The sequence below is a fragment of the Episyrphus balteatus genome, chromosome 3 (genome assembly GCF_945859705.1).
Source record: "Episyrphus balteatus chromosome 3, idEpiBalt1.1, whole genome shotgun sequence".
Taxonomy (NCBI): Eukaryota; Metazoa; Arthropoda; class Insecta; order Diptera; family Syrphidae; genus Episyrphus; species Episyrphus balteatus.
This window is the reverse complement of record NC_079136.1, coordinates 102,468,097-102,490,879: the sequence shown is the minus strand read 5'-3', so window position 1 is coordinate 102,490,879 and position 22,783 is coordinate 102,468,097. Positions and strand designations below refer to the sequence as shown.

The window sequence follows — 22,783 nt, the reverse complement described above, 5'->3', positions numbered from 1 at the left end:
GGCTTTTCAAATTTTATAATTGAATTTTCTTGCAAAAAATTCTTTTAAGTACACATTTGAAACAAATTTGAACTGTAAGAAAAACTTTGTTTCCTAAACCGCTTTAAAATTCTAAAATTCTACCATAGGTAGAAATTAGTTAGTTAGCTATTTTAAACATTCAAAGTAATTTTGTTTTGTGAAGATTATGTTTTTAGTAATCAAACATGTTTTTTTTATTATTAAATAAATATAGAGATAACTGCCTATGAGCACTTAAGCGGGTTCTTGTAAGTACCTTACCCGCTTTAGTGCCTATCAAAATGGGGCATTTAAGGTGAGGTACTTATCCGGGTTTTACTGTATATCCTATTTGGTTTGCATTTTTTAAATCTGCCGTTTTAATGCCAAGCTAACTGATCGCTTTAATGCCTTAATCTATTTGGCAGTTGTTTTTAAAAGTCGAATGGTAAAAACATTGGGCACGTTCAAACACCTATCGGATAGGCTATCTGGGATACCCGTATCTGGAATATGTCTTTGAACGAAAAGCTACCCAGATAGCTTGCCAAAGCAGCTACAAAAAATTATGTAAATATTGAAGAGAGAAAATTGTTTTTTTTTTAAAGCGAATTCCTTTTTTTTATTGTTGCATAGTACCTGTACAATCAATTAAACTTTAATTCTTGCAAATTTATTTTATTTTCAAGCTGAATAATCGTGCGAATAGAAATCAAAATAAAAAAAAAACCAAATCTTTATCAGCTGATCACTCGGATACCTATACCAAAAATTCTCGGATACCTTCAGATTATTTTTTGACAGAAAATGGTTCGTTTCTTTGCTAATTTTTAACATTGTTTACAACAACAAAAAGCTATCCGATAGCTTTATGTTAACTGTTTGAACGTGCCCATTCAAATCGGTGAAGTCATTATAATTTCTTGAATAATAAATCCAAAATATTTGAACTCTTCACACTTGAAAAACCCTTCTCCGCATTTTTTTCCCAAAGGATAGGCTTTCGATTACACTGGTTAACAAAATTAAACTTTTTTTTGTTGCCGAAACAAAAATATACTTTTCTGGAGGTTTTCGGTGTGCTGAATTCGAATCCGAAGTCAAAAAAAAATTAATCAGCTCCCGTTTTTGAAATATTACCGTTAGAAAATGCAGCACTTCGGACCTTTTTCTTTTATATATGGAAAATTGTTTGAGCATATTTAGTAACGGTTTTTATAAGAACTATTTACCACCTTTTTAAATCTGTTTAAATCTTTCCGATATCTTTTTTACTACCCGAGATATCCTCAGTTGTTTGGTATTTTTATACATTTTATAACGTCATTAGCTGTGTTTTATTTTCCTCGTGATCCAGATCAGATCATTGTTTTTATTAGCTTTACAACAAAAGTAGGATTTTGTGTTATTATTGTTTCGCAAATAAATTCATGATCTGATCTGGATCACTAGGAAAATAAAACACAGCTATTATCTTCTTTATGATATATGAAGCCAAACCCACTGACTTCAGTTTAAGATATCTCGGGAAATACAAAACATATTGAAAAGATTTAAACAGGTATGGAATATAGTTCTTATATAAACCGTTACTATATATGCTCAAACAATTTTCCTTATTCAAAAGAATAATATCCGAAGAACTCAAAAAAACGTTTTTTTGCATTTTCATTTGCACGGGAGCTGATTAGTTGTTTTTGAGTTCGGATTCGAGTTCAGCACACCGAAAACTTTCAGAAAAGTATATTTTTGTTTCGGCAACAAAACCCTTGTAAACCAGTGTTATGTATAACATAAAACTTATGTTTTAAAATAAGCAATCAATTAAGACCACTGCACCCCAATAATAAATTTATTATATTGGTTCAGTTTAGGTTGAAGTGGTTTTCAGAGGAACATTAGTTACTTTGGACAAATAAGATCCTTTATATTATGCACAATGAACCAATATAAAATTGCAGATACGAGTATAATAAGAATATAATTAAACTTATTGGAAATTCTGATAAAATGAGTAGCTTGTCTATGTAAGTGCGATTACTTGGATCATCGAAGAGGTATTTTTCAGATTGCAATTTGAGACAATAGGTAATTGCTGTTCAGATGTGGAATAGTTTACTCTTTTTCTTCATCCATGAACATTTTATGATAATCATTTTTATTATAGTTCCGTCAACGAGGAGTCAAATGCTTGGGATATGAAAAAAATTGTGAGTCAGATAATTTCGGATGCAGCATTAAAGAATTGTTACACCAGGCCTTTTGGGACATAATCCACTAAAAATACCTATTGAGGATTGCGAACGTCTCTTGGATCTGAATCTAGGTTAAATGTAAGAGTACCTATCAGTGTTTATATTCAGAATGTGAATTTGTGTTAATTTAGCCTTTTCACATTAATTGGAAAACTCGCTATAGGTATTTAATCTCCCGAAAAGCATTATACGTCAACGATTTAAAGCTGCCAAATTTTTGAATTCGCTATTAGAACGGATATATGTACAGTGAATCAATTTCATATTCGTACCCCTTCAATAAAAAAATTGAATGCGCTCCTAATCCAAAATGACTTCAGATACAAAAATAATAACCATGTGCATTTTAAGTACGTACATGGTTGATATATTTTGTGGAGTTTTTATAGTTGATAACATTCATTTTCCATGAGAAATGCAAATAAAAGAAAAAACTATAGTAATACTAGGTCAATTTTGTATTCGTACCCTGTTTTAATCAGTCAAAAAAGTAGGCTTTTATATTTTGTGGCATAACCTTTGGAAGCAATTACGACTTTCAATCGTCTTGGCATTGACCATTCCAATTTTTCAGTTGTTTCGGATGTTATTTCTGTCCATTCTTGCATATTCACATTTTGGTTATCATACCACTCCCAAAATTTGCTGTGGGCTCTCGGTCTATTAGAGGCCAGTTATAGGTAGCGTCGGAGTTCATCATTGAAACAAATCATTGAATTTGTGTTTTACAAGTCAGTTTTAGCTATCATTGAAAAAATAACATCAGTGGAAAGCCTTGTCAGTGAAATTAACTACTGCCGTTGGACATTTGAGGTTAGAGGTGAGTATTGAAATAAAAATTGACAAATGAAAGAAATTTGAACATCTTCAGTAAAACGATTTGTGTTCCAAATTTAGAATCCAAAATCAGCTATTCATTTATTAAACTAAGGACAAAATTTCAATAAAAGTTTTTTTTTATTGAAATTTATTCCTCTGATAGTCTAACTGACGATTGAAAAATCAGTAAGGTTTTATTTTCAGTCAGGGGAATCACTCGTAAATTTTTACTACAAAAATACATTTCTTTAGCAAAAAAGGAAGGCCGTTGACCGAGTTCGTACGAAACTGCAACTTTTAAGGTCTTTTTGGCCCTTGTTTCTTTTTGGTAACTGCATTCCCACACTTATTTATTTTGTGGACATATGTCTCAGAGGTGGGACACAAGTCCATATTCGAATAATGGAGTTAGAACACACTAAGGTGGGATATACATGAGTCCGTGATAGACTTATGACCTGTGGAGCTATGTCCCCACACCAGAAATGGTGCCAGTTGATAATGTTAATTCATGTAATTAGATATTAAACTTTTATCAGTAAAAGATCAAAAAATTTTGTTCTCTAGAATATTATGTATTTTTGAAGGTAAGTGGCGAAAAAATGTTCTAATGTTAAGAAATCTAACCGTAGGTAGGCTTAAACTCTTAGAAATTTGTATCCGATAGTAAGTTCAAATATTAAATGTGAGCGCTACACGATTAAATAAACGATTTTATAAACTCAGCACTTACAAATTACGATTCACCACTAAAAACAAAAATACAACTAAAACTACTGTTATTTCTTTTAAACAATGCAATATTTAAGAGCCTTTATCGGTTGTATTCCCTAAGAATAAAAAGGCTTTATTTAAGACAACCAGCTTGTATCCCTTCTACACCATTATATTCCTTGTTTCCTATTCATAGAAAATGGAGTCATTGTTTTGATAAGTGCATTTTACTGCAGCTGCAAATCTATACTCTAGCAAAAAAATTTTACTATAAAAAAAAAAATCTATAGCCTTATAACTGTTATCTTGTAGATATGTTTATGCATAGGTAGTGTATCTATATTGCTATTATATATATTTTAAGAGTTGACGACATTATGTTTGGCACAACACTTTATAGTCAGCAATATTTTTTATTCCCATGTGGCAACTGCAGATTTTCTTTTGTTTTGCCCCACAAAATAAAAATATAATAAAAGAATCACCCAAATCCTTGTATCTAATACAGAAACTGCTGCTAATATGTCACTTTCAGGACTATAACGCGCCAAAAGCCCACTTTACTGCACTTATATTTGTTTTTGCATTTTGGTGATTTATCCTTGATGCGTTTATATATTATGATCAACTGTTGTTTGATACAGGATTTACGTCCTTTTTTTGCCAAAGATTTACTATAAAAGCATGCAACACAAGTGCCATTTTGAACAATGACTGAAAAATGAACAGAAAGGATAATGATAAATATTGCAGGATAAGCATTTTACCAGTTGACCTCATTTGTATACATTTTCCAAGGAATATAACGAACTAAACTAGGATGTCATTGCATCAATATTTTTTTCCTCATTAAAGTTCAGAACCAGAAGAAAAAAAAAATAAAAATCATGTTCAAAGGATCTCAAGCAATTAGGTTACAAGCCCAAAGGACGTGCCCACACACATATACCCGAACAACAACGACAAAAAAACTGTACTAAACGAAGGCGTTGAAACTTGAAACTGCAATAACATAACGCAAGGACCTAGTTTTTTATGTGTTGGCGCTTGTCCCGAATAATGTTCTCAATTATAGAAACAAAAATGGAAGACGACTCCAAGCAGCAGGCGTTGAGTGCAAAGAAAAGGACCCACGGCATATGTAGTGTAGATACAGTTTAGAATGCTTGTAGGCAAAATTTATGCTGATTACCACTGATTGCTTTTCGGCAAAGAAGAGTAGATATTCTTCAAAGAGTAGTAGAAGTAGTTATCATGTGGACATCGCTATGTTTCAAACAATATTCAATAGTTAATGCTGTTGTTCGGAGGGAGGAAAAAAAATCACGAGCAATCTGACAGGAAATGAAAACTATGAAACATTGACTCTTTCGTTTAGTATGCGATGAAATTCTTGTTTTACAAATAACAAAATGAAACTAGTTCATATATACACAAAAAAGTTTCAATGTCATCTACTTCAAAGCTGCAGCTGCTCATGTTAGATGAAAGTAACGTTTTTTGTTACATCAAAATGATCAAATTTTTGCGAGAAGCGATTGCACAATGGTTAGTGCAGCAATAGACTCTCACGCCATAGACTCTGGATTCAAATCCAGCATACATATACAAACCCCAGTTATTTTTAGGAAAACATTTTCCTGTTGAAGTTGCCGAAGTGCCGTTCGAACTGGCCAGAAAATTAAAATTTACTTTTTGAAAAAGAAATGTCAAAGGGGTCAACAAGTAGCACCATCTAGTGCTCATAATTGTAAAACAGTTTTGTTATGGCATTGTATATATATTCCTAAAATACTCTCATGAAGTAGAATTTTCTGTTTTGCATGGCCAGTTTATTTTAAATTTTAAACTTTTGCAGGAAATTGAAATTCAGACCTACCAAAAGATGTCGCCAAAAAATTTTTTTCGATTGGTAGTACTATAGAAATATAATGGTTATGGTATGAACGTACTACATAAGTGAATTTCTGTAAGTGAGAAGTATAACTTCAATCGCGTGTTCATGTGTAGACACACTATTTTTTACAAGCTTCTTTAGGATTTTTAAGCGTTCATCCATGTTCATTAAGATCAACGCTGAGTGAAATCAACTTCACTTATTATTTTAGTGGTTTGATAGAGCAAAAAAAAAAAAAACATAATCATTTTTATCAAAAAAAGTAAACCGACTTGCATGGATCGAAACTGGAATTTATGGTTTTCTCATGGATCAAATAGGGACACACTGCAGGAACCAGTTTTTGAACACAAAAAGAATTATCAAAATTAGTTCACCCAGTCCAACGTTACGAGGTAACAAACATAAAAAAAAATCTTTACAGCCCAATTGATAACTATCTCTTTTTTGGAAGTCAACAAACTAACAAACTAAAATTTTGAAAATAAAACGGGACAAAATGAAGTTTCGTTTAAACAAATAGTAATAAAAATATTCCTTCCTTTTGCACTCAATATCAGCCATGGTAGGTACTCCTTAGACCATCGCCCAACGTCCACCCCTTACTAATTGCTTAAGAAATTTTGTTGCATTAAGGGCGACTTATGTACACAATGTAGCTAGTCTAGTTTTTTTTTTTTAAACTTCAATCTCATTGACTGCTATATAGGATACCTATACATTTATACGAATACAAATAATTGGCATTTAGCCAGTAGAAATGGTTGTGATATTTATGCAATGTTATTTTTTGGCAGGGTGGGTGCGAGAATACATGTACCAAAGCTTCGAACTAGCATTGATAATATCGAAAAAATGATTTCTAGAACGAAAACGAGCGGAAATAGTGTGCAATCTTTAATTTATTACATTTTTTTAAACATATCTTTTTATTTTTAAGGGTAGAAATCTATGCAATTCGATAGAAATAAAGTAGTTTCAAAGAGCGAAATCAAAGGGTAGGTACCAATAATTATAAAAATAATGATTTCCAGTATATTATTTTCTGTGATCTTTTGTCGAAAAATAAAAGATTATGTCTGTTGGAGTGGAATATCAATGTTACCTAAATAATTTAAAGAAAATATATGATTTATTATTAATTTTAAAACTCAATAGACATTTTTTTCATTCATCCTTAGTTGTGGTTGGTTATTTAAAAGGTGTAGTTATTTTTTTTTTTTTGCTGCAAATATTTATAATTAAAAACTAATCTGAGCTGTTTTGGGAGCCAAATTGTGAACTTTGTGATAAAAGCATTAAATTTAATGAACATGGTTGGTAGTACTTATCTACTCAATAAACACTTTGGATTTCATCCGAAAGGGAAGATACAAAAGCTTTTCTGTGTTGCATATGTGTTATTGCAACTAAAATTACACCAAATTAAACATTTTTACTTATATGGATTCATGATTTCTAGATTATTCTTAACATTGCACAGTGTGTCGTCCCCTTATGATAAATCACTTATTTTTTGTTAAAAATAAATATTTTTGCTATTAAAATATAATTTAGAAGTGTCAACTCATATGAAAACATATTTATCTTAGAAAATAACCCAGGTTATGTATTCAAAATAAGCTCCGAATTCCGAAACATGAGTAGGTACCTCGGAAATCGAAAATATTTTAAGGAATTTATGGGAATCTTTTAGGGTTTTTTTTTTACGTTTGGTAATTGTTTGAAAAATTTTGTTAATGTTATTTTGTTTATTTGAGTGTTGTTGTAAAACGTATAACAAAAAAAATTAAATTTATAAAATTATATATGAGTTTTTAAAATCAAAAAAAAAAAAAATTAATTTTTAAACTTAATTTAAAAAAAAACATATAAAATCATATCGATAATTTTTTTATATTATTTTGCCTTAGGCCTATACTTAATATTGGAAAAGTTTGGTCTGCTTCTGTTTGCGATTACCAGAGATATTCACATTAATGTGCTACGAGTCAAGTACTCAAAATAATTCATTTTTTGAGAAACATCTTCAAGGGGATCACAAAAATGAAAAAATCGATGTTTTTACTAATTTTTAGCCATACACAAGTAACAAAAAGCTGTTTATGTAATTAAAAATATTTTAAATATTGTTTTCAACAAGAAACAAATTATATTTTTCTGCATACTAAATTTTTAATATAATTACTTGACCCGGCCACGCTCTACTGTGTATTATAGCGTATTTACCAACCTCGCCGATATAAAAATTTACGAAAATGCAAATTAAACGTTATTTCAAAATTTGAAAGCGATTGACAGAAAACTATTCGAGATTTGCTATGAAACGCAAATAAACATACGATTTTTTTGTATAGATAAACAAAACAAGTTGACTTCAACCTAAGATTTCTCAAAGTAGAAAAAAGATATTGGAAAGATTTAAACGGGCTTTAAAAGAAAACATTTAGTTCTTTTAGAAACTGTCATAAATTTATTTAAAATAAATCACCACGTTCAAGAACATAACCTCAAAAACTATTAAAAAACGACATTTCAGATTTTCTAACTGGAATATTTCAAAAACGTGATATGATAGAATTTTTCTGACTTCGGATTCGAGTTCAGCACAACAAAAACCTTACCAACAGTATATTTTTGTTTATATAACAAAAAAAAAATTAATTTTGCTCACAAATGGCTTCTTCAATAAATGTTAATTTCATAAATTATACTAAAAAAAAAAGTAATAGGTTGTTTAATTTGTTAATTTGTAATTTTTTTTTGTATTCCTGCCATAAAAACACAAAAAAAGATATTAAAACTCCAAAAACTTAGCTGCAAGTATTTATGATAAACTTTTGTATGGGCTCGACACACTGTGCATTGGTCTAATAAAACGATCAGCAAAATATTTTGACTATCATGTACAAAGGAATCGCGAACAACAATCAGAAAGGTATCGATAACTATTTGAAAATTGGTGGTAGAGTATGAAAGAAGGATCAAAATGTTGTACTCCTTTTATTAAGATGAAATAGCGAAAGTGAGCAAGACCGCCCCTTTAGTGTTTGACTCTCTTAAAACCAATAAAAAACATATAAAATAATCTAATTAAAATAAAGTATTTATTCATTAAGTTTATTATTTTTTGTAGAAACTCTCATTATTATAAAAAATAAAATGCACGACTGGGTCGCACGGACTTGCTCTTAGAGTTCAAGTTGCTTAAATAGCCCGATCAATCTAGACATTTTATCAAAGTTAATTTAAGTACAAGATTTTTTGATGCAGTTAGGTTCCTTTGATGGAGGAGAATATAAAACCACAGTTTTACACCAAAATTTGATATGGCGTATCCCCGAAAATGACCCCTGACCCCTAGGTAGTACGAAAAAAGTTATTTCAGTCTAATTTAACAGAAATTTTATCAAAGTTAATGGAAGTACACGATTTTTTGATGCAGTTAGGTTCCTTTGATGGAGAAGAATATAAATTCACAGTTTTACACCAAAATTTGATATGGCGTGTTCTCCAACATGACTTCTGAACCCTAGAAAGTTCGAAAAAATAATATATATCAATTTGGAGTAAAAATGCGCTTCCACCGGCAATACAATTTAATCTAGGTTCTAGGGTTTTTAAAGTAATGCTTGCTTTGGAAACTTTTAGAACGCATATACAAAAAATTATACTTATTTATATGAAGTTATTAAAGTAAAAGGTATGAGTTTGTTAATTTAAATACCATCAGTTGGTTTCATAAACGTTTACTTTTATTTTATTCCTATTTATAGTGGCCAGCGTGAGTGGAATTATTAGTAAAAGTAAAAATTTAATAAAAATAGTAAAAACGGCATGAATTTAGTCAATAATTATTATTAGATCGTTTTTATTCGGTAGCAAACTGAGTAGATGAATGATTATTTGATTGTTCAAATTCTTCGATAGTTCACGCCCATGAGTGTATCAAAAAACGCCCATGAGTGTATCAAAAAACACAATAGGTAATTATTTTTTTTCGATTATCTTGCGCATTGACAGAGTTGCGTTATCAAAAACATCATAGGGATACCGCGATTTTAAAATATTCGCTACTTCTTCATGTTGATTCAAACTATTTGTGAAAATGGTTAAGCGTGAAATTTAAGTTGTGTATAAAGCCTCGGAGCAAAAAAATTGAATTGGGGAGTGGGTGTGCTTGGCTCTATTGAGGCGAGAGTTGCAATTTTCTAAAAAGAGACTTAAAATTGAAAATAAAAAAAGGCTCTACCTAAAAAAGAGAGAGAAAAACAATAGGTACTTTGGTAGAATTAAAAAAAAAATATTTCAAAATTGAAAATCTATTGTTTAGTTTTGACATAAAAGACTTCTAATGAATAGTAGGGGTATTCACGTAAACGCGGAAAACCCATAGAAACCGTAGAATTTTCTATCGGTAGAAATGAGCTGTCAAAATTTGTATGGGAAAAATATTCCGCAAATCATAGAATTTTATTTCACACATTTGAAGCAGAAACCGTAGAAAATAAAATCTGATAAACTTTGGGTGTGTTCAATCACCTATCGGATAGGCTATCTGGGATCCCCGTATCTGGAATATCTTTTTGAAAGCGATTTATGTCTTATTATTCAGATAACCACAAATAAAATATGTTAATATTGAAAAGAGAATATTATTTTATTTGAGCAAACTACATTTTTTTTTGTTGCATAGTATTTGCAAAATTAGCTTGACTTAATTTTTTTAATTAAACAAATTTTGTAAGTTCAATTTGACGTTTAACAAACAGCTGTTTGTTTCCCTTGTTTACGCAATTATTTTCTGCTGGGGTGTTCATTTAAACCTTTTGCGGAATTTTCTATTTTTCTGCAAAGTAGAAAATTATCTCGTTACGTGAATACCCTTAGTATTTGAAAAATAGATTTTCAAACAAAGGATTTCGAAAAAATGAGAAGAAGAAAATGAGTCAAAAGGTTTTAAAATGTTCAGACTTATTTGAATGAAATGAATGGATACTAAAAAATACTGAAGTGTGTCAATTTAGCTACTATCAGACGATTTGTGAGCATAAACTAATTTCATTCGTACACTGAGGAAAAAATCGCAACCTAAAATGTAGTATGATCAACATTGATTCAGTGTTGGAAAAAACTTATCGTTAAATTAAAGTTGAAAGAGTTTATCACACAAAAATTAAATTAACTAATTTCCAATAGGTAAAGCGCTAGTGATCCAAGTGTTGTAGTATCGATTCCCAGCGACAGTTATTTTCTTTCATTTTAAATTGCTGTTCTTTTCTTACCGACTTCCAAAAAGGAGGAGGTATTCGTCTGTAGTTTTTTTTTGTTACCTCATAACTTTGGACTGAGTGAACCAATTTTGATAATTCTTTTTCTAGTAGAAAGAACGCTGGTGCCTGTAGTGTGGTCCCATTTTAATTTCGTCCAGTTCCGGCAATAGAATGTATGCGAAAACCATAAAACCCAGTTTCGATCCATGGAATTCGGTTTTGTTTTTTTTTTTGATACAAATGATTATTTAATTGAAGAAACTTGGATTTATGTATCCTCTGGCCACAACCAATAACCGCAACACAAAAATTTAGTGTTACAATAATGCTCCGCATTTTTTAATTTACCTCAACAACACCTCAATCTTAACTCGATCTAGACATCTAGAGGGTCTTAATCTATGATTTTTTTTCATAGTTAAAAAATTAAGAAGATGTAGACTTACAATTGGAAATTGGCATCATAGGACCACTCTTAATTTTTTACTTTACTCACTTAAGCGGTTATTTTTTGTGGACACCGTTTTTGATTAAAAACCACCTTAAACTAACACCGCCTCTTCTACTTTATTTTTAAAATTATTTGTTTCAACGCAAAATAATTCCGAAAAATAGTTCAACTAAAATGATTTTTGTTGATTTTAAGTTGGTTTTCCCCTCAGTGTATGTGCCAAGAAATTTCTTTAAACATTCAAAACAAATGTTATTTGTAGTTGTGAATTAAATGCGTAAAGCAAAATGGTTCTAAGTCACAAAAAGTTAATTTTACAGGACACGATTTTTAAGTTTCAAATTGGTTTAAAGCAAAAATTTTTTATAAAGTTTGTTCTTTTCTCTTGAATAAAATATACAAGTTTACCTCATTAGCAGGTGCATACTATTTTTAAATATTTTTTAAAACTAAAAACCCAAAATTGGAGATAGAACAATTCATATACAAGTACGTTTTTTCCTTAAATAAAAAGTGGACTTAGAACAAAATATGATGGGACTTACAACAATCAAGAATAAACGGGCTCATTTTCAGAAGGCTACTTCCCTGTATTTATTGTTCTATGTCCCATTAAATTATATTATCTGTGGAATGAAATTTTTTGACAAAAACGGTTTTCAAATTCGGAAAGATCACCCTCAAATTAGTAAAACTGCATTATTAACTCATTTTCGGTAAAAAGTGGATTTAGAACAATTTTGCTTTACGCCGATGAAATTTACAGTTATAATTTGTTTCACTATCTTTTTATGACATTTGTGTTCATCAATTCACACAATTATTTGTGTATAAATCGTCTGATATCAACTTTATTATAAACGTTATCAACTTAAAATGCCTACACATAATTTGTGTATATAATGGAAAATTATTTTCCATCACATTAAAAAAGAAATGAGATCATAAACTCCACAACCTTATAATATTTAATAATGTGTAATGGTTTAAGAAAAAGTCTAAACATTTTCAAATTCAAGCACAAATAAGGCTCGGAATAGGGTGACGAATATTCTGTAGGTATATCCACATTTTTTAAAATGATTTTTTTTCTCATATTTTTGAAATTTGTTTTCTTTTTGTGACTTTTAGCAAAATAGCGTAAGATTCACCAGCAGTTGTTGTTTCAAGTTTTGTAGGTACTCAAAACATAAATAGATATAGTATAAAGGCATACATTGACGTTTCTACGGTGTTCACATATAAAAACCCTGATATAAAATGTTTATATAAAAAAGTTTATATAAAATATTAACAATTTTTTGCCTTCGCCTAACACGTGTTCAACATCTCACTCCCGAAGCAATCCTGAATTTATTATTGTCTGTTTCATTTCAATTGAAATTTATGTGTGCTTATTATGTAGAGGAATTAAAAAATTGTATTGAAAAATAAATTTTAGTAGAAAAAGACTATTAAAAGATAAAACAAACCAAAATTAAAAAAAAAAAACAAAAAAAAAAAGATACAGCGCTCCGACATTAAATAAAATTGGAAACTTTGTCAACTTACCATCGTAATCAAGCTGAGAATGAATCGGATGCACTCCGTGAATTTCCTCCTCAGAACTGCTAAACGATTGGTGTTGACTTGGTTCATATTCTTGTCCACTGCCAAGCGGTCTTTTTTGTTTATTTTGGATCGTGTCTCCTAGTTGATGGTATTGCCCTCCATTTCCGCCCATTCCCCCAGCACCAGCACCAGCACCACCTACAACAGGCCTCAAATAGGACCCCAGTGAAGCCGGGTTTTGCGGTTCTAGTTGTTGTTGCTGTTGTTGATGATGTTGGCTTTGGGGCGTTTGAGGCAATTGATGATGTTGCTGTTGTATTGGAGCTCCTTGCAATTGTGTGTTTGGCGGATTATATGGTTGCTGTTGTTGTTGTTGGAGTTGCTGGTGATGCTGCTGTTGGTGTGGATGTCGTTGTGGACGTTGTTGCATCATTTGTTGAGGATGCTGATGTGGATGTTGCATGGAGTTAGGATCAACATGCTGTGAATGTGGCGGGCGCATCATTTGCTGTTGTTGTTGATGTTGTTGTGGATGCTGGTGGTGTTGCTGCTGTTGTTGCATCATTTGTTGCTGACGTGGATGCACCAAATGGGGGTGTTGTCGCATTAGCCCATCGATCTCACCCTGTAAGAAAATCAAGATATATAAAGAAATTAATATGTTTGAGTTTTAAAACAAACAAAAATAATATTTTTAAAATCAGTACCTAAATACAAAAAAGAAGAATATTGAAAGGCGTTACATTGATCAATAACACTGCACAACAAAATTAAAGTTTTTGTATGATGAATAAACCAAACAATACAATGTGCTGATCTCGAATCCGAATTCAGAAATATTCTATCAGAACCCGTTTTTTAAATATTACCGCTAGAAAATGCAAAAACATCTGTTTCTGAAGTTATGCTGCAATGTGAGGGAATTTTTGTCAACACTCTTTTTGAAGGTTTGTATAAGAATTGATTTTCTTCTTTAAAAATCTGTTTAAATCTTTGCGATATCTTTTTTATATTCCGAGATATTTTAATTTGAAGTTAGTGCAGTTTGAAATAACGTTATTTATAAAATAAGCCAAAACACACGTACCTAAACTTAAGATATCTCGGATAATAAAACAGATATCGGAAAGATTTAAACAGATTTTCAAAGAAGAAAAACAGTTCTTATAGAACCCGTTAAAAATTATGTTGAAATAAGGTATCCCACATCATAGCATAACCTCAAAAACAGACAAAATACGTTTTTTTTACTTTATTCATCCAAAACCTTGTTGTGCAGTGTAATTATTGATCTTTTTAATACTATTTTAACGACCGGACATTTTCCTGCTAGTTGGAAAAGAGCTTAAAGCGAATAAATTCTCCAAAAACGAGTCCTATTTAACTATCGTTTATTTATTGACGATTATTGAGAAAATAAAAAAAAAACGATTTCAATTTCGGGAATCGAACCTCGGACACCCGAGTAAGAGGCAACTAATAAATCACCTAGACTAATACGACTTTTAAGGATACGAAAACTTTTATTTAGGAAATATTGAATCAGAATTGACTTAAAATAGCTTTAAAGATTCTCAAACTGTAAAACGATTATCATCGATTCGATTATCGTTTTCAAAATTACGGAATGACCCCCCTGAATACGCAGATGAGGAGTCACTTTGATTAGAGTTACAAAATAAATATATACATGTACATTAGGGTGTCCGATATTTCCCAAAGTGATGTTTTCGGGGGAGACACCCCCCATATCGAAAGTTTAAAGCCTAAATAAGGGGAATTTAGCAAAAAATACTTTCCCCATACAAATTTGTATGGGAAATTTTTAACTCATACATAAAATTTTTTTTCTCTCGAGTTAAATCATCTATTTTTAAAATGTTTGTTGATTCTGGTTGGTAAAAGATTACATTCAAAATTTCCCGTTAAAAAATTTTTTTATATTTTATTTCGGTTTTTGAAATTATTAGCTGTTTTCGTTGTTTTTGCTTTCACCTATCACATAATTTTATGCAGTTTTATTGGTTTTTAATTCTTTTCAAATACTTCATTCAAAAATTTGTGTATAAATCAAAAATTTTAATTTTTTAAAATTTTTTTTGAAATTTTTGCCGTTTTTATACGTTAAAATTTATTTTTCTCGAACTACAAAAGATATGTTTACAATATTTTTATTAAATTTTGTTTAAAAATTATTCACCTAAAAAATGACACCAAAAAAGTTGCAAACATGAAAGGGTAAAGTATTTAATAATATTTATTTATTATAAAAACGGCAAAAATTTCAAAAGAAAATTAAAAAAATTAAAATTTATTTATTTAGGCCCTAAACTTTCGATCTGGGGGGTGTCTCCCCCGAAAACATCACTTTGGGAAATAACGGACACCCTAATGTACATATGTCTAAACAAATCCGGTTTTCGTACAGTTCAGCTGCACGACCGTTATTATAAAAGTTATCGAAGAAATAAGGGAAAATGTGGATAAAAACAATGTAACTTTCCTCATACTGCTTACTGCTAGACTTTTCTATTCACGAAATTTTATGTACAAAACTGATGAAAAAATTTAAATATACCTCATCTTCAAAGAAACATATTTTATCATACTATTATCGTCGAGATATCAAGGAGTTGTTGCAAATAACCAAATGTCAGTATTCCTTCCACTTAGCAGTGGTGTCCCTCAATGAGCAGTGATGTACATAAATGAGCTTCTTTTTCTAGGTTTCAATTCATCCTTTCACATGTATGTTTTATTAAAAATGGTACTTGGGAAAAAAACTGAAGACTTAAACAAGGTAATACAGTGGTCACAATTTTAGAGACTGTGTCTTAGAAACTGTGTCTACCTAAATTCTAGTTCTAAATTTTTAGTGTACGCGATCCCTACTTTTGACGATACGGATTATAGGATGCATCACTCGGTTCAAGACAAGGCTTAGTCTAAGTCACTTAGACATTACTTCGAGTCTCTTCAGTGACAAACAATAGAGAAAGCTCGAAAAAAAACATGCATCTCACTTACAAATTAAAACAAATTTTATGATTTTAAAATCGACTTAGTTATAGGTAGGTGAACTGACTCTAAGCCAATTCTAAGTTTCGAAATTAGATGTATGTTTTATTATCACTAATTTTTTTTTTGTTTGTTAAAATAAAGTTTTGCTAAATTTGGGTCTATTACTAAGGGCCATTGTATTTTTTTCTGTTAGAAATTTAACAAATAAATATGAAATATGAAGAAAAATGAAATAAGAACATCAGGCAAGATCTGAATGTTTTTTTTTTTTAATATTTCTAAGAAAATTGACACGCCAAAATAAATGTTATAATATCGGAACCATTATTGGTTTCTAGAGACTGGCATTATATGTAAATGTTGAGAGTCAAATGTTTTTCATTTTATATGAACATAAGTAAATGGATCAAACGAAATATGCTGATAAGCCAACTTTAGGGCTCTCAGAATTTGGTAACTTTTTCATCTCAAATCCTTACGGTTTTAAATTTAATGCAGCTTTTGTAAAATTTCGAAAAATCCCGACTTTGCAACAGTATTTAGCTTCCTCCGCTCATAATTGATTTTTGGTTTTTACAATTCTTTCACTAAAACATTGAATAATAATAAGAAATAATTAATCAATCAAAATATTTTTTATTTCCTACGCCATTTTCTGCAAATTAATTAAAAGTTCCATATTTTATAAAAACTCAAGTTCATACTTTTATTTCAGAGCAAAACCCTGATACAAATTTGTATGGTGTGGTACAGGTTTATTATTTTAAAAACTTGCCGTGTTATTGCAGTTTTCAAAAATGTATACAAACTTTCAAAGTTGAAATTAGAACGAAAGATATTATAGACCGAGAGCCGGCAGCGTATTTTGGCAGTTTTGGTATAACCGAAATTCGAGTGTGTCAACGCAAAAAGTCTGGCAGAGATCTTTTTCAGCTTTCCCTTGCCAGACGCATCCAAAGTGCAGCAAAAAATCAACTTTTGGCGTTTTGGTATAACCGAATAAATGATACACTAAAAAATCATAAAAAATCCCCTGATTCCAAAACTGTGGGTACCAGAAGTTTTTTTTCAGCTTTCCCCCCCACCAGACCGCTTTAAAGCATTTTGAAGTGCATTTTTCTAATAAAAAACCCAATAACTTATTTTCTGTTAGGTATAACCGTATGATGGTAACAAGTTAATATTCTATGTCTATTCCAGGTCTAGAAAACATAAGTTTAAGCCAGCTATTTTTCAGCCTTCCCTCTGAAAGACGCATCCAAAGTGCAGTCAAAAATCAACTTTTGGCATTTGGCGTAAGTTTAAGCCATCTATTTTTCAGCCTTCCCTCTGCCAGACGCATCCAAAGGCCAGTCAAAAATCAACTTTTGGCGTATCGCTAGGTATAACCGAATAAATGATACACCAACAAATCTTAAAAAATCCCCTGATTTCAAAAATGTGGGTACCAGAAGTTTTTTTTCAGCTTTCCTCCCGCCAGACCGCTTTAAAGCATTTTGAAGTGCATTTTTCTTTAAAAAACTCAATAACTTATTTTCTGTTAGGTATAACCGCATGATGGTAACAAATATTAGAAAATTAAAGTTTAAGCCAGTTTCTTTTCAGACTTTCCCCTGCCAGACGCCCTCAAGTGTATCTCAAACATGTCTTCTCATTAAAAAAAAACACATAGTTTCTGGTTTTTCTTTCTAAAAAACCAAATAACTTTTTTTTGTTAACAGTAATCATAAGATCAACTATTAATATAATATCTCTATTGCTGGTTTAAACGCTCAAATTATGCAAAAGCGCCATTTTAACTAAATATTTTAAGAATCGCTTATTTTTCACCTGCCATTATCTTTTTTTGTAAAAATTAGCAGCCCTTTAAGCAATTAATGGGCCTGTCATTTTATTACACCTTATGCAAATTACCCTGTATTAGTAGGTACCTTTGTCTCTATACAAAAAATTGCAATTTTTTTTTGAAGTTTTTTGCTTACAGATTAAAAACGGTCTGTCAAATCCAAAACCCAATAATGTAAAGAATGAAGGAAATAAAAAGATCCACAACTTTTAATACGCGCACTAATTTTAAAAATACCCTCAAGTAAGAGATATGAAAAAAATAAGAAAATCACACTTTGACGTGTTTCAAAAAAAAAAAACCCTAACTTTTAAACCAAAGGGATAATCGAAAAATGTTACTTAACATATATAGTAAAAAATTAAATTATCTTCAAGTTTGTCATACTTTTCTGTAAGTTCAAAAATACGCGACTTATGTGGAAAACTATAATTTTTATAAAAAAAAAACAAAACGGCCGCGGCGGCCATATGATTCTTGGTGCGACTGTACAAAATGTGGTTTTAGACTCGTGTCTTGATGCTCTTTCGAGCTTTGAAGTCAAAATGCATTTCGGAATTTTTTCCCAGACCCCTTAAAATCTAACTTTCTCGTACTATTGAGATACCTTTGAGGGCGTCTGGCAGTGGGGAGGCTGAAAAAAAACTGACTTAAACTTACATATTCTAAATCAGGAAAAAGCATAGAATGTTAATATTTGGCCATCATACGGTTACTCTTAACAAAAAAAATATTATTTCAATTTTTAAAAGAAAAAAACAGAAACTAGGTGGTTTTGTATGGAAAAACCTGATTGGGAAATCTTTAAGGGCGTCTGGAAGAGGGAAGGCTGAAAAATAGCTGGCTTAAACTTATATTTTCTAGACCTTGAATATACATAGAATATTAATTTGTTACCATCATACGGTTATACCTAACAGAAAATAAGTTATTGGGTTTTTTATTAGAAAAATGCACTTCAAAATGCTTTAAAGCGGTCTGGCGGAGGGAAAGTTTAAAAAAACTTCTGGTACCCAAATTTTTGAAATCAGGGGATTTTTTATGATTTTTTGGTGTATCATTTATTCGGTTATACCAAAACGCCAAAAGTTGATTTTTTACTGCACTTTGGATGCGTCTGGCAAGGGAAAGCTGCCAGACTTTTTGCGTTGACATACTGGGGTGCATATTTAGATATGTACACACTCGAATTTCGGTTATACCAAAGCTGCCAAAATATGCTGCCGGCTCTTAGACTATTGCAATTTGAATGCAAAAAAACAGAGGTTTTCAGAGCAAAATAAAAAACAAAAATCGAGGCTTTTATTCAAAAAGAAATAAACAAACAACAATCGAGAAAATGTGTTTATTTTTCTTTGTTATTTTTCTCTGAAAAGCCCTGTTTTGTTATCTTTAGTTCCAACTTCAACTTTGCAAACTTTGATACATTTTTGAAAACACGGCAAGTTTTTTAAAATAATAAACCTATACCACACCATACAATTTTTTTTCAGCGTGTTCCTCTGAAATAAAAGTAAGAAATTGAGTTTTTATAAAATATGGAACTTTTAATTAATTTGCAGAAAATGGCGTATTATTATTATTATTAGGCAATGTTTTAGTGAAAGAATTGTAAAAACCAAAAATCAATTATGAGCGGAGGAAGCAAAATACTGTTGCAAAGTCGGGATTTTTCGAAATTTTACAAAAGCTGCATTAAATTGAAAACCGTAAGGATTTGAGATGAACAAGTTACCAAATTCTGAGAGCCCTAAAGTTGGCTTATCAGCATATTTCGTTTGATCCATTACTTTTGGGACACCCTGTATAACATATAAATTCTAACTCAATTACCTGATAGAACTTTGGGTCATCTTCAGGATATATGCTACTCTCTCTCTGAGGTCCAGCACGCTGATCAACTCCACCAGAGTATTGTTGATGTTGTTGTTGTTGCTGATACATCTGTTGTTGGTTCTGCGCCTGCATTCGTCTATGACCTGGACTCACAACATCAACTCCACTATCCGATTGAGACATCCTTCGATTGCCTGTAGTCTCTTGCTGTGAATACTGTCGTCGGAGAACACTACCTGTCCGTTGCATTGGAAGATTTTCCTTTTCAGCAGCACTTCGTGTCCGTTCCAATTTGGGACGTTTATCTGTCGAATCATGAGGTTCGACAATAGCCTAATATATCCATAAAAAAGTATTTGGTGAACAAAGATGTCCAAGTTTAAATTTTTAAATTTATTATTTTAACTTACACTGCTGCCATCTGGTTCGATCCTCCGTATGAAACCATCTTGATTTGGCGTCTTATTAATCCACTGTCCTGTCTTTGACAGAAGCTCCTGCTTTTTGCGGCACAATATACAGACCCAAATGACCTGCAATATGTCACAAAGACCAAACAGCACAAAATTGAGAAAATAAAAACGAAAACATTATTTTCCAATGAAAAAGAGATTCCAATGAGAAAATTGATTTTTTTTTGTCCAATTAAATGGAGAAGAGGGAAAAATAAAAAATGTCCATTTCTACATTTATGTATGCTCTGTATATTCACTTGCGTTTCTGCTGCCAAAAAACTGTTTGCTGTTACTCATACCCTCCCAATTTGACCCGAGGCATAGGAAAGATATGGCTTTATGGAATTTCATGCACGGATCCAACGAAGTTCTTTGAGGCGAGGGATGTTGATTATATGTAAAAGTCAATTTCTTCAATTATATGCAACTAATTTCAGTTTTTCTATTTTGAAAACATATTAATTTTTTGTTTTGATTTTGCTTTACAAGCGATATCTTGATTGTTACTTTAAAAAGAAAGTAGATACAAACTGTTTTTTTTTTTTAATTTGCCTTAGTCCTGATTTTTCAATCGTCATGGGGACTTTTCACGAGTCGATTTTTGCCGTGTGGCGAAGCTTTTCGACTAAAGTGACATCTTCTTAGAAAAATCCTAGTCGACCGACATATCGTGCGGCTAAAATCGACTCGTAAAAAGTGGGCATCAGTTAGACTACCAGAAGAATAAATGTCAATATAAAAAAAAACTTTTATTCCTAGGAATAAGCTTTATCTGAGGTTTATCTGACTATTGAAAAACTGGCCCATAGTAAAATAGTCGAGTTTTTGAAATCAGTTATCGAATGCAACATTGTCGAAAATGCGTTTTCAGATTACAGTCACCTTTTTTTGTGAGAAGGTGATGAGTTCGGGGTTGTAAAAATATCAGTTACCAAATAATACGTTTGAAACTAAAAAACTAAATATGCATTGCGAATAACAAATCATTTTCCGCATTAAAAAAAAAAATATTTTGTTTTAAAAATAAAATTTTTATTTAAATTAAATATACTTTGGATATGGCTTTTTTATTGAACATAAAAGAAAGCAATACAATAGTAAAATATACATTCTGGCAGTTCAGGAAAAATACAGGGTGTCCCACAGTCACCGCCCCAAATTTTTTTTTTGTTCAAAGCATTACCGAAAATATTGTTGGAAATGACGAAAAAAAAAATACTGTAAAAGTTTCAGCGCTTAATGTTAACATTTTGTACCGCCGCAACGCAAATTTCTATTTCCCATACGATTTGTATGGGAAAGATTGTGTATTTGTGTTTAGAATTTTTTATCTTTTTAATGGTTCATCCAAAAGGCTTGACAAAATCATTTTCTTTTATAAAGTTCTACAAAAAAGCTCTTATTAATTTTTTTGATTTACCCCCGCGTTTCGAAGTTATTCAACTTTAAAATATAAAAAGTAATTTTTTATCATTTTTTTCCGATTTTTTAACGAAATTATTATGTTTTTCAAAAAATTTGGCTAAATTTTCGAATATTTGTATTATATGTTGTGTTTTTGTTTCACAGATCCTTTTATATATACTATCATATTAGATTTCTTCAATAAATTCGAATTATTCATTTTTTCAACTAAAAATTATTTTAATTAATTTTTGGGGTCCGTTTTTTTTTTAATTATATAAATGCAATTTTATAGAGCGTTCAATTTTATACAAGAAAATGATTAAATCTAGCCTTTTTGATAAACCATTAAAAAGATAAAAAATACTAAACACAAATACACAACCTTTCCCATACAAATCGTATGGGAAATAGAAATTTGCGATGCGGCGGTACTAAATGTTAACATTAAGGGCTGAAACTTTTACAGTATTTTTTTTCGTCATTTCCAACAATATTTTCGGTAATGCTTTAAACAAAAAAAAAATTTTTTTTTTGAATCTGTCTAATATGTATATAATTAAATATTAAATATAATTTGAAGTTTTTTAATCATTGGGCAGGTTCAGAATCGTTAGGGACTAAATATATTTAGGTATTTCCTCGGTCTCTGATTGGTCAACTGTCAAAAAAAAAAAATCCTTCCAGTTTAGGTAATTTTAAAATTTATTAAAGTTTTTTTTGCAAACATGACAGCTGATTGTTTTTAATTACAGAATTATGGTATAACAGAATTATATCTTTCTATTTGTGTGAAAAATGAGTAAAAAGTGCATTATCGGTTATACCAAATTAATATTATTTATTTATTAAAGTAAAGTGAAATTTGGTGTCTGCCCCATGCGATCTGTAAAACTCTCAAGTAAATTTCGAAATTTGATAATAATTTGGTAAATTTACTTAAATTTCCGTTCAGAAAATTGCCTTAAAACATAGTTGGCAACATTAAAAACTAATAATTGTGAAGCTTTTTTAAAAATTGATAGGAAAACTATCCAAAATGTCTCATATTTATAGATATGTATGTCTAGAAAATAGGATAATAATCCCTCTAATAGAATGATTAATAGTCTTAGCACAGATTTTTTGTTATATTTTCTAGCTTTTCAATACTAAAATTCCCGATCAAACTCACAGCTCAGCTTTTTTAACCAGGGGCACGTTCGTTAACGAATGGTTTCTATGTGTTCCTATTGTTTTCTAATAATTAAATAGAGACAGA

General features: G+C 30.7%; 1 protein-coding gene across 20 annotated transcripts in view; it reads right to left on the bottom strand.

The window, feature by feature from the left end:
• LOC129913228 (regulating synaptic membrane exocytosis protein 2) overlaps nucleotides 1-22,783 on the bottom strand; it is a 202,312-nt gene that overhangs the window by 130,428 nt on the left and 49,101 nt on the right. For 19 of the 20 annotated variants that reach the window (XR_008772010.1, XR_008772009.1, XM_055991790.1 and 16 more), the window contains 3 exons: nucleotides 20,074-20,196; nucleotides 19,661-19,996; nucleotides 12,961-13,585 (listed from right to left, as the gene is read on the bottom strand). Coding sequence is in view for 18 of the 20 variants with exons in the window: in XM_055991790.1 (XP_055847765.1) it covers nucleotides 12,961-13,585; nucleotides 19,661-19,996; nucleotides 20,074-20,196 (1,084 nt within the window). In the remaining 2 variants the exon portion in view is untranslated. Of the gene's footprint in view, nucleotides 1-12,960; nucleotides 13,586-19,660; nucleotides 19,997-20,073; nucleotides 20,197-20,375; nucleotides 21,615-22,783 lie in introns of those variants that run through there. The other variant, XM_055991803.1, reaches the window with a different exon arrangement.